The sequence below is a fragment of the Coccinella septempunctata genome, chromosome X (genome assembly GCF_907165205.1).
Source record: "Coccinella septempunctata chromosome X, icCocSept1.1, whole genome shotgun sequence".
NCBI classification, from domain to species: Eukaryota; Metazoa; Arthropoda; class Insecta; order Coleoptera; family Coccinellidae; genus Coccinella; species Coccinella septempunctata.
Genome location: NC_058198.1, coordinates 14786218 through 14798661, shown reverse-complemented (window position 1 = coordinate 14798661; position 12444 = coordinate 14786218). Strand labels below are relative to the sequence as shown.

At 37.0% G+C, this 12444-nt stretch overlaps 1 protein-coding gene across 1 annotated transcript; it reads left to right on the top strand.

Moving 5' to 3' along the window:
* Nucleotides 1-2628: 2628 nt before the first annotated feature.
* LOC123322012 lies at nucleotides 2629-11789 on the top strand. Its single transcript, XM_044909829.1, has 5 exons — nucleotides 2629-2928; nucleotides 2983-3580; nucleotides 3662-3846; nucleotides 10647-10803; nucleotides 11023-11789. The coding sequence occupies exons 1-5, from the start codon at nucleotides 2710-2712 to the stop codon at nucleotides 11472-11474; spliced, it is 1611 nt and encodes a 536-aa protein (XP_044765764.1). The 5' UTR covers nucleotides 2629-2709; the 3' UTR covers nucleotides 11475-11789.
* The last annotated feature ends 655 nt before the right edge of the window (nucleotides 11790-12444 follow it).

Sequence of the window (12444 nt, the reverse complement as noted above, 5' to 3'; positions counted from 1 at the left end):
CATTCTATTATTTTTGAATTGGGACCTGGAATTTACTATAATTTGTTGCTTTTTTCAAATGTTAATTCAGTGAATCGCCTTTATTTTGAGTTCATCTTTCATGTTTACTGCTGATGGTTTTCTTCGAAGAATTTTTGCATTTCAGTTATTGTAACGAATTGCTTTCTATTATGAAATTTTGTTTTTGAATTATCTAATATTCTCATATTCTGATGTTCGAATCACATAACAAGTTTATTGCTCAATTATTAGTAATTAATATTAGACACTTTTCTGCTATTTTCGATAAATCTCGATTGAATGTTTATTTTTCTTGCCATATAACTCTCAACAACACAAGTACATTCTATGGACATGTCTTTTATACCCCAAAGTGTACTATCGGTATAAGGATAGGAGTGGGATATGTGATATATTCAAATTGAATTAACCGCCTAGGTAACTACCGCGCATATTAAGTGGGGAGATGCGCCTATTTCACATATTGTACATAGGAAAGAGTCAGTCTGTAATGAAGAGCTAACCAGAAATAATCGTATAATTATTAATTCCCCATCTCATTCTTAAGTTTGCAAATACAAAAAATAAAATAAAGACTAGTACATTAAAGTACATTACAAGTGGCGACGAGTGAAAAAAAAAACACATAAACTATTATTATATCGAGCGAAATAACAAAAATAGTGAAACGTTCGATAAGCCGGCGTGCTACATCGGTGAAAAAAGTCAAAAATGGCGGAACCGGTGAAAGGACAACTACGAGAATTTAATCTCGGGGTATCGGACTGGGCGATATATAGAGCCCGATTGAATAATTATTTCGCTGCAAATGGCCTGGAGACCGAAGAAAGTGAATCAAGAAAAAAAGCTATACTTCTAAATATGCTGGATGAAGAAGCATACAAATTGATGTACAGCTTGTGCAGTCCGGAGAAACCGGAAGAAAAATCTTATGAATTTCTGATAGGAAAATTCAACAACCACTTCGTTCCGAAAGGTATACCACTAGCTGAACGTTACAGATTCTACCAAGCGAGAAAATTGGAGAGTGAATCACCGAAAGAATGGGCAGCACGGTTGAAAAGCCTAGCAGTAAGAAGTGAATTTGGAGCGGAATTAGCAATCTGTCTTCGAGATAAATTTTACTGTGGCTATGAAAAGGGTCCAGTCCTGGACAGACTTTTAGAAGAAAAATTAAACGTTTCCCTGGAAGAAATGGTATCAGTAGCTGAAAGCAAAATGGCGGCTTAACACCATTATCAGCAACCAACGGCATCCTTGACGATGAAGATGAAGATGGAGGAAATGCACCATGTTAGGAGCAGGCGCAAAACGAAGAAGCATGGTTACGCAGGAGCTCCGCCAGTTCCATCCAATGAGGAGGCGAGACATGGTCTGACAGCCGGAAATTGTCGAGTCTGTGGAAAACCTAACCACACAAAAGATAAGTGTCGTTTTCGTAATTATAGTTGCAAACTTTGTAATAAGAAGGGACATCTTGCTGCGATATGTTTTCACAAAAATAGCAAAGACAACAAAAATTTTTTTCATAGCAGAAAAAATCAATATTTTGTCAGTGAGAACATACCGAATATGGATGATGAGTTAACCCTATATTCCATTCACAAACGCGAGAATGTCAGAAAAAATGAATTCGAAATTGAAGTAGTGATGGAGAACAAAAAGATTATATTTCAGATGGATACTGGAGCTAGTAATATCTGCAATTTCAGAAGGTTTGTACAAAAAGAATTTTGGTCATTTAGCTTTACTGAAAACAGTTAAACCTTTTTATTTTTATGATGGCACTGCAGTTATGGCTATAGGTGTAATAAATGCTAAAATAAATCATAAAAATTTGCAAAAACAATTAAAAGTATATGTTATAAAGAATGGTGGTCCCCCATTAGTAGGTAGGGATTTTCTAGAAATGTTTAATCTTACATTTCCAAATTTAAATTATATCAATACAACTTGCACAGAATTAAATGAATTGTTATTCAAATATAAAACAGTTTTTGATGATGAATTAGGTAAATTTAAAATGGGTTTAGCTTCAATACGTTTAAAAGAGGAAAATATTACACCTAAGTTTATCAAGCATAGGCAAGTACCTTATGCAATAAAAAATAAGGTGGAAACAGAATTAAATCGGCTTTTGTCCTTAGGTATTATTGAACCTGTTGACTTCAGCAGTTGGGCAACTCCAGTGGTACCTGTTCTAAAAAAAGGAGGAGAAGAAGTACGTTTGTGTGGAGATTTCAAGGTCACGGTTAATCCACATATTTTAGTAGATCAATATCCACTGCCTAGAATAGAGGATTTATTCGGTGCTCTCTGTGGAGGTAAAAAAATTTTCAAAAATAGATTTATGTCAAGCGTATCAGCAAATTTGTGTTGACGAAAAATCTAAAGAGCTAATAACAATATCTACTCATAAAGGTTTATTTAGATATAATAGGTTAGCTTATGGAATAGCATCAGCACCTGCAAAATTTCAGAAAATAATGGAATGGTGGAGGAGGAGAATATAAGGATGAGAAGTGATGAAGAAATAAAAAGCCTAAATACAGAAAACAGATATAAATATTTAGGAATACAACAAACATTCGAAATAAAACAATCAGAAAACAAAGAACATGCTAAAATTGAATTGATGAGAAGAGAAAACTTATCCTCAAAACACAGCTCTCATCGAAAAATAAAATAATGGCGATCAAAATCTGGGCCATTCCTTCGTTCACCTTTACTGCTGGGGTGCTATCATGGTCGAAGACAGACCTGCAACAAATAGATAGGAAAATCAGAACTACCTTCACACAATTCGGACTTCTTCATCCTAACTCGGCCATAGGTGACCAAATTCGTCTCAGAAACGCGATAAGAAATGCAACGGGAAAAAATGTTGTGAATAGTTGCGGTGACGAGGTAACTTGGCTCTGTAAGTAGGTAATATCAATTTAAAAAAATTTATTTCTTTAGGAGGAAATTCACTTGGAAGAGCCATTACATAAAAAACGATTAGTCACTGATGAAAAAGCTGAATCAGGTTTTCTGTTGGAAGGATGTTCTCAAAACGAACAACCAAATATTATGTTTGAAGTGATAAATTTATCAGAGGCGAGCACTTCAACTTTTTCTTCTTCATCCTTTTCTACAACTTCAAGTTCCACAGAATGTAATCATCAAAAGGGGCATATTACTCTTGAGAATATCAAAGAAGTTTTTTCAACTGACCTGTTAGGTCAAGCCTTATTAGAAAAATCCAAAAAAACTCCTTTGTCAAATCATGACAGGGACAAAATATGTGATATTCTAATCACATTTTGGCTCAATAAGAGAAGGAAGATTGATCATCTTGATTTCAGTCTGATAAGTAATCATTTGGTGTCTATATTCCCGATTGAAAAGAAGTCGACATATTTTATTTCTCCAATAAAAAAGCATAAATCGAGAAAGAAAAAATCTGAAAGGGCTAGAGGTAAATTGATAGATAAATATCGAAATAGATCACATACTCTGAAAGCACTGGAACTGAGTACACATTCCTTAAACAAAAATGAACAAGAAGAGACACCAGGTGAGTTGTCTATTGATCGTAAATTCTAACTTTCTAACTGAAGCGGTTTTCAAAAATACAACTATCTTCACAATATTTCAGACATACCACAATCAGCCAGAGACAGCCAAATTTGGCTGAAGCAAAATGTAGCAGGATCACCAATGGGTGACCTGTTGGAACATTGGAAAAGATCTCTGCCTCTTCGAAGTGTGAAAAATTGTGACACCATAGAGAGCTTCTTAGAGACTTGGCCGATATTGAAAACTCAGCTGGCTTATGAACTAGTAAGATTAATATTGTTGGGGAAACTCAGTTTATAAGAGAGAAATGTGGACTGTATTGTATTTTCGTTAGAAAAAATGGCAAACGAACGATCTGGCATCAGGAATCTTACCTGTCTGCTGTTCAACGGTGTTAATCCTTCTTGTCTTCCTGAACAATGGCACGTGCAAGGCACTTTGCGGAATATTTATCTTCACTAGTGTGTTAGAAGCGGAAAATAGAGCGATTCAAGCGAAAAATAGAGCGATTCTTGGCAGGTTTTTTAGCGAGCGATGTTTTCACTGTTGCGTCTTCTGTTCATCTCTTGCATGTGTTACCCGTCTTGGGTCGAGGAAGGGAGACCCCTGATACCATGTGGCGCGAAAAACTTTTATTTTAAAAATCAACGTTAGTTTCCCAAACATCCTGCCCCGGGAAAATGTTTGCAACATTTTAAGTATAAAAAAAATTAAATATAATGAACGAATGGGTGGCATTCGTTTGCTGAGCAATTTATACCAAATAACTATAAATAAATACCCAAATAGCAAAATAAGAGAAAAAAAATATATTAGCAATTGTTGCTTGTGCACGAAAATCCCCAATGTTAAATTAATATAAAAATTTAATGGAATAGCAAAAAAAAAAAAACAGATTATCACTCAACAGGGAGCGGGCAGAGTTTCACTAGTGGTCGTGTCAGAAAACCTGAAATCGTTTTCACTGTGGCGACCCTAGTGACATTGTCATCGCCAGGATGCAATGCTACGATTCGAGCTAGGCTCCACTTCCCAGGAGGTAGATTATCTTCCTTGATCAACACAAGAGAACCGAGGCGAGGCGGAGAAGTGAAGTCTAGCCACTTGCTTCGCTGCTGTAGGGTATGGAGATATTCGCGTCGCCATCGGCGCCAAAAATCTTGGTGTATGCGCTGTAGTAATTGCCATCGTGACAACCGATTCATTGAGCAATTACTAAAATCGGGAGTAGGAACAACAGAAGGTGGCTCCAGGGTAAGAAAATGACCCGGTGTCAACGCATCAATAGAATCGACATCTGAGGAAAGCGGAGTTAACGGGCGTGAATTTAAACTTGATTCTATAAGCGTCAATATAGTGTTGAACTCTTCATAGGATAAAATTTGATCACCTATAACTTTAGTTAAATGAAGCTTTACTGACTTAATTCCTGCTTCTGCCAGTCCATTGAAGTGAGGGCCAGAAGGTGGAGAGAAAACGAATTTGATTCGTTCTTGTTCAGCAGCGTCTTTTATCAATTTAAGCTGCTTGCTTGCTCCCACAAAATTCGTCGCGTTATCGCAAAATATTGTCGAAACCCGACCTCTTCTGGCGACAAATCGCTGCAAAGCAGCCAAAAAAATTTCTGCAGAAAGATCGCTTGCTAATTCTACATGAACGGCTTTTGTGGCAAGACAAACGAAGACACAAATGTATGCTTTGCACGATTTGACTCCGCGATGACGTGACAAAGTGATTAAAAAAGGACCTCCGAAGTCAACAGCGGAATGGAGGAAAGCTTTGGCTTGAGTGATTCGCGTTTCTGGCAGCGGAGCCATTGGAGGTTGAAATGACTTCGGTCGAATCTTCCAACAATAGACACACTTCGAAATCACAGAATTGATTGCACGTTTACTTGAAAGAATCCAAAATCTCTGAGAAATCAAATATTGTGTTGTTCGTGGTCCAGCATGCAAATATTTTTTGTGATAATGTTCTATAGTCAGCGTAGTGAATCGACTTTGGCGAGGCAGTAGGATCGAAAACTTTGCGTCGTGTCTCAACTGAGCGTTCTCAATTCGACCTCCTACTCTTAAAATTCCTTCTGAATCAAGGAAGGCGTACAATTTTCGAAGCGGCAGCGAAAATTTTTTACTCTCAAATTCACGAAAGAAATGTTTCTGCTGAACATATTTAACTAACATTAGCAGAGCGGTGTACAGTTCAGAATTGGTGAGGTGAGCATAAGTTGTACGTTGACGATCTTTAACATTCGATATGAATTTTAACGAATAAGCAGTGACTCTTAGTAACGTGTCAAAAGATGAAAACCGATTAATTAAGGTTTGCAGAACATGATCATCATCTGACAGAAGAGTTAAAAAGTTCAATGTTCGTTGTTCTTCTACTGGATATGAGAAGGATGAATGCGGAATGAATATCGATATTTCACGTTCTCTTAACAATGAGGGACCCGTGAACCAAATGTTAGCAGACAAAAGTTTAGATGGTAAGAGACCTCGCGATGCCAGGTCAGCAGGGTTATTTTCTGAATTAATGTAAACCCAGGAAGTTTGCGGTATATGAGATTGAATGTATGAAACGCGGTTTGCAACGAATGTCTTCCAACGACTGGGCGTGCCTTTGAGCCAATGGAGAACAATTTGTGAATCAGACCAAGAAACTACCTTCTTTATCGATATGACATCACTAAAAACGTCAACAACAAAGCGCATAAGTTTAGTTAAAAGGACAGCAGCGCATAATTCGAGGCGAGGTATCGTGATTTTCTTCAAGGGAGCAATCTTAGACTTTGCGCACACAAAATGCGTAGTAATTCTGTCAGCGCCTAACGCTCGCAAATAGACTACACACGCGTATCCTTTTTCACTTGCATCACAGAAACCGTGAATTTCATAGAAAGCGTCAGGGGGAACGATTCGACGTTCAATTCTTAGTTCAGACAACAATGGTAATTCTAATTTGTACTGTTGCCACGTGCGAACGATATCATCAGTTGGAGTCTCATCCCAACCAAGCTTAGAAATCCACAATTTCTGTATCAAATGCTTGAATAAGAAAATAGTAGGGGCAACAAATCCAAGAGGATCATACACCCTGGCCAATTGAGAGAGCATAATTCGTTTAGAGCAGGAAGACTCGGTTAGAGGCTTGCAAAAGAAATTGAAAGAATCATCTTTAGGACTCCAATTCAATCCCAAAACTTTTAAAGGACATAATTCTTCAGTTTTCTGAAATTCGAGCGGGTTCATTGATAAATATGAGTCTGGTAAATCTTTCAGCAGAGTTAAATTATTGCTGCAAAATTTTCTCAACTGAAATCCTGCTTTTCCCAAAAGCGCAATAAGATCATCGCGTATCATCGAGTATCTTCAATGGTGGGTGCACCAAAAATAAAATCATCGATATATGAATTGTTAAGAATTAGTTTTGCGGCGTGAGGATGATTGCAATTCTCGTCTTCGGCTAATTTTCGAAGAACTCTTAATGCTAGAAAAGGGCTGGATCGTAATCCATATGTAACGGTTTTCAGGCGGAAATCTTGTATTTCATTATTTGGGGCAAAACGAAAAACTATCCGCTGGAAATCACACTGATCAGGATCGACCCAGATCATTCTATACATTTGACGTATATCGCAACAAATTACATATTGAAAAAGACGAAAATTCAGGATCACTTTGCATATATCAGGTTGCAATTTCGGACCTGCCATTAAAAGGTCATTCAATGAACTTTGAGAATTATTAGTTGCCGACCCATCAAAAACAACCCGTAATTTGGTTGATAAACTTTCTGGTTTCAACACGCAATGATGAATTAAATAGTAAGAGTTAGTTTCAATTTCATCAGATGGAACTTCTTCCATGTGATGCGAATCGAGATAATCTTTCATAAATTCCTTATATTGTGCATACAACTGCGGTTTTTTCAATAGCCGGCGTTCAAGCGAATAAAATCTCGAAAGAGCGAAATTTCTCATATTTGAAAACTGTGGTGTGGAATTATTTAAAAATGGAAGTGAGACAATAAATTTTCCGTCACTTGCGCGAGAAATTGTTTTTAAAAAATACTTTTCACATTCAGAATCTTCAATCCCAGAATTTGCCGTTTCCGGAACAGTTTCAATCTCCCAAAACCTATAAATGTCACTTTCAAATGAATTTTCAAATGAGCTGATAAAAAATGAGGAAGTAGAATTCTGTGAGACGCTGTCGAATTTTCCTATTAGAATGTAACCGAAGAGCGTGTTAAGAGCAACTGGTTGATTTGATTTTCCGGTGATACAGCCTGGAAGAATTATCTCCGAGAATACATCTGCTCCAAGTAGCAGGTCTATTGTACCAGGTGAATAAAAGAATGGATCAGCGAGCGATAGATTTTGTATATGTGACCAAGAATCAGTTTTTATTTGACAGCCTGGCAAGTTATCACATATTTTATCAACTATTATAGCGTCAGTGAAAAGTGCATGTTGATTTTGAATATTTTTTGATTTCAAAGAAATTGACACTCTACCTTTAGACAACTTAGTGTTCATAGAACCTAAGCCGCGAACCTCAATATAGTAAGTAGTTTTACGCAATTGTAATCGTTGAACAGCTTTTTCGGTTATGAAACTGTTCATACTACCGGAATCAATCAAACACCGGAATGATTGGTAATTACCATGTCGATCAAGTACATCAACACATGCAGTAGATAGAAGAACTTGAGAAGATTTCCGTACCAGTCCTGCCCCAACGAAAGTTGTGCAGTCTGGCTTCTTAGGCGAAATAATTTGAGTGAGCGAGTCAGCGGGTGCGGTGCTTGAAGTCGAGGCTAATGTGTTGGATGAGCGAGTCTTACTGTCATCATGAAGCAGCGTATGGTGAAATCTGGACTTACATCGTTTACAAGTGTACGAGGATTTACAAGATCTTAGATCATGAGCGGAACTCAGGCAGTTAAAACATAATTTATTGTTTTTGCAAAATGTATAGCGATCAGAAACAGACTTTGCCGCAAAGGCGGGGCAAGTATAGAGTGACTGAGTGAGTGATTTGCTTGACATAGTATGCACGTTGCGGAGGGCGATCTATTGACAAAAAGCGAAGTGGTAGAGCGATGCGAAGAATTAGAGCTTGTATGTTGCATAGATTTTTTAATCAGTTTCTCAGTTCTATAATTTGCAGGCGTAGATGAAGCAGCATCTAAAGTTTCGAGTACTAAACAATGTCTATTTATGAAATCAGTGAGTTCCTTGAATTTTGGTACATCAGTGGATTCATGTTCCATTTCAAATCGAGTCAAAGTATGTTTATCCAGACGTTTCAGAAGCATCATTACCAAAATGAAATCCCAATGCTCTGTCGGGAAATTCAGCTTTTTCAAGGCGGCGACGTTTTCAGTAAATTTATCTAATAGGTTTCTGTAGGAAACTGCGGAAGGACTTGTGATCTTTGGAGCGTTTTCTATCTCAGACCAAAGACTTTGTGATTGCAAGCGGCGATTAGGAAACCGGTCAACAATACTGCGATAAGCGATTGAATAATTAGCAGCAGTAAGAGGTAATGGTAATGTTTTCACCAATGAAAGGGCAGTGCCTTGCAAGGAATTAGTCAGGTAAGTAAACTTTTCAATAGGAGTGAGAGCAGCGTTATTATGTACGAGTGCATCAAATTGATCTCGAAAAGATACAAAATCTCTATAATCACCACTGAACTTCATTAGTTCAATTTTTGGTAACCGAGCGTTTCCTTGTGCGGAAGATGAAACAAACATAGTGCTAGAATGACTTGGTCCGATGGTGAAGGTATATTTACTTCAAATAAATCGGTGAAAACAGTTTTAACCGCATAATAGTCAGCGAGAAAACTTTCACGTATTGTATTTTCCAATTCAACGTCGGATTCAGGATCAGTTAGGAGCATCGATATAACACTATTATGATGTTTCAAGAATTCCTCGTGAATTGTTTCGATATCTTGATAGCGGACTTTAAATAAAGTATGTTGACTTTTATCCACTTTAGCCTTCTGTGCAAGAGTATTAAGCGAAGTCATGTCACTAATGCAAATATTTCGATGCGTTTTAAACTTCTTCAATTTATCCATTTCGCGAAAGAAATTGACAACAAGAAGGTAAACAAATCCGGAACAGAAACAGCTGATCGACTGAAGATTCAACGACCCTGTGCGAATGTGCGGACACGCTGATGCGCAAATGTGAGGAGTGGGGAGTGCGAATCAATTGTAACGATTTCCCTTGGAGGCGACGAATTTTCAATGGCGGACGATTTTCTTAAGCGGTTTCAATAATTAATTTCAAAAATTAATTATATCAATCTCATAACACTCAGCAGCATGAAACAAGTATGAAAATAATTTATTTTTCGGGAACTAATAGAATATATGATTGCCCCTAGCGTAAAGCAATAAATAAAGATTTTCGTGCACAGCGATTGCTCTGAAAATGACAAAAAAATCTTTTTCGTCCGTGAACAATAAAATTTAACTATTCGAATCCGGCTCGTTAGGATCAAAATGTTGGGGAAACTCAGTTTATAAGAGAGAAATGTGGACTGTATTGTATTTTCGTTAGAAAAAATGGCAAACGAACGATCTGGCATCAGGAATCTTACCTGTCTGCTGTTCAACGGTGTTAATCCTTCTTGTCTTCCTGAACAATGGCACGTGCACGGCACTTTGCGGAATATTTATCTTCACTAGTGTGTTAGAAGCGGAAAATAGAGCGATTCAAGCGAAAAATAGAGCGATTCTTGGCAGGTTTTTTAGCGAGCGATGTTTTCACTGTTGCGTCTTCTGTTCATCTCTTGCATGTGTTACCCGTCTTGGGTCGAGGAAGGGAGACCCCTGATACCATGTGGCGCGAAAAACTTTTATTTTAAAAATCAACGTTAGTTTCCCAAACAAATATTATTATACATAAATAATCAAAATATGTTTCTCCTTCCTTCGATTCGTGAAACTTTATGTGCAGATTTTCACTATTTCGATATTTCACAAAATGTTTTCTGCATAAAATGATTATTCGACCTATCTCTAATGACAGTTCATTTTCAGATTGATTATGACTTTCAACACATGAATAGCGAGAAAATAATTGACGTGCAGGAGCAGTTCAATGATCTCTTTACAAAAATTTTTGAACTTAAAGGTTCCATATCGAATTCTAATGATAGTTCCATATCAGCTCTTATAGATGGAGAAATTACAACTAGTAAGTTGTGCCTGAATTAACTCCTCAATTAACTACCTATAAGAGAAACAAAATAATTTATTTCAAGCGACCTGTTTGAACCTTGTGACTGATAGGTGCTTGTTTTGAAGTTTACTCAAATTTTGTGATGTACCTTTTTACGAATTTACTAAAAACAATCCATTGAATTTTTGAACCACAATACATTAGAATATTTTCCAACAGATTGTTTCTTTTCAGACTCTAAAAATGCTATTAAGTTGTATCTTATTCCTGCTTTGATCCCTTCCAAAGGAAGTACAAGGATTCATGGAAAGAAGCACTGGAAGCCCTCCATATGCGAGACTAGAGATTCAATTTTTGTGCATGTTACAACTCCAGCAGACATTGAAGCAGTGAAACAAAGGAGAACAGCACTTATGTTTCAGAAAGGACTCACTTTACAACCTTACATAATATTGGTTGGACCTTCCCTGGGTAACATAATTTCATCTCTAATTATCATTAACAACTATCACTATAAAGCAGATTCAGTGATAGGGGCCCTTGATTTCTGTTTCAAATCCCATCAAATATTAGATGCCTCTTATCCGTTTGAGTCACGACACATATGGTATCTTTTCCAATGGTTATTATATGACTACAAAACCAAAAACGACCCAAAAATACCTATCTTGAACGAGTTTCTATAGATAATGAAAATTGTAGCATCATTTCACTGAGTGAAAAATATTTATGTGGCTCTGATTCCCTCATATGTATTTGCATTTTATAAAACATTTTGAAAAGTGCTTGTTTTACGTATGTGTACCTTTATTATTTATAGTTGAATAAATTTATATTTTGTGTACTGAAGAACGATTCTTCCATTTGTTTCAATATAACATGGTTCCCAAATCCAAGATTCAAGCGGTCAGAAAGTCTGTAATATTTATGGGGAATGCAATACCGAGAATCCTTTGACTAAGTTTCACAAATGTTATTTATTCAATAGAAAAAGTTTTTGCGATATTGCTCAATTTCGAACCTTACTTTTGAAGGTAGTTTCTTTTTATGAGTGTAGGGAACAAATAGCTGCGGACAGACGTCAGAAACACCTCCCTGCAATTTCACACCATCTGCGAAAGGATTGCTACTCATTCAGTAAATACACATTGCAGAGAATTCGAACATCATATAAGGGAAATGGAAAATGAAGCTGTGTCCTTTATAGAAAGTTTGCTTGACCAAAAAACGAGACAACGAAGAGGAATCCTTGGAAAACTCATGACAGCTGTTTTTGGAGTTAATGAAGAAGTATACCGTGATATCGATGACCTACATGACAACCAACAACACTTAATCAGCCTCACAAATCGTCAATCCAAAATAATGATATCTACACTGGCCACTTTGAACACAACGGAAACACGAATTAACCAGAAGCTGGAAAATGTCCACCGAAAATTCAATGAAGGAACTCCTGGCTCTACATTTCCGACCATGCAGTGACAGTTTCAATCACATGTGATGGTGAAAGAAATGAAATCAATATAAACGGAACAGGAATAGTACAACTATCTCCACATTGTACGATACACACCGATGGGAGCATCTTAAGAGCCGACACTTTCGACGAAAAGGTCGTCATTGGAACATACGTCCATCCAATGACCATGAACT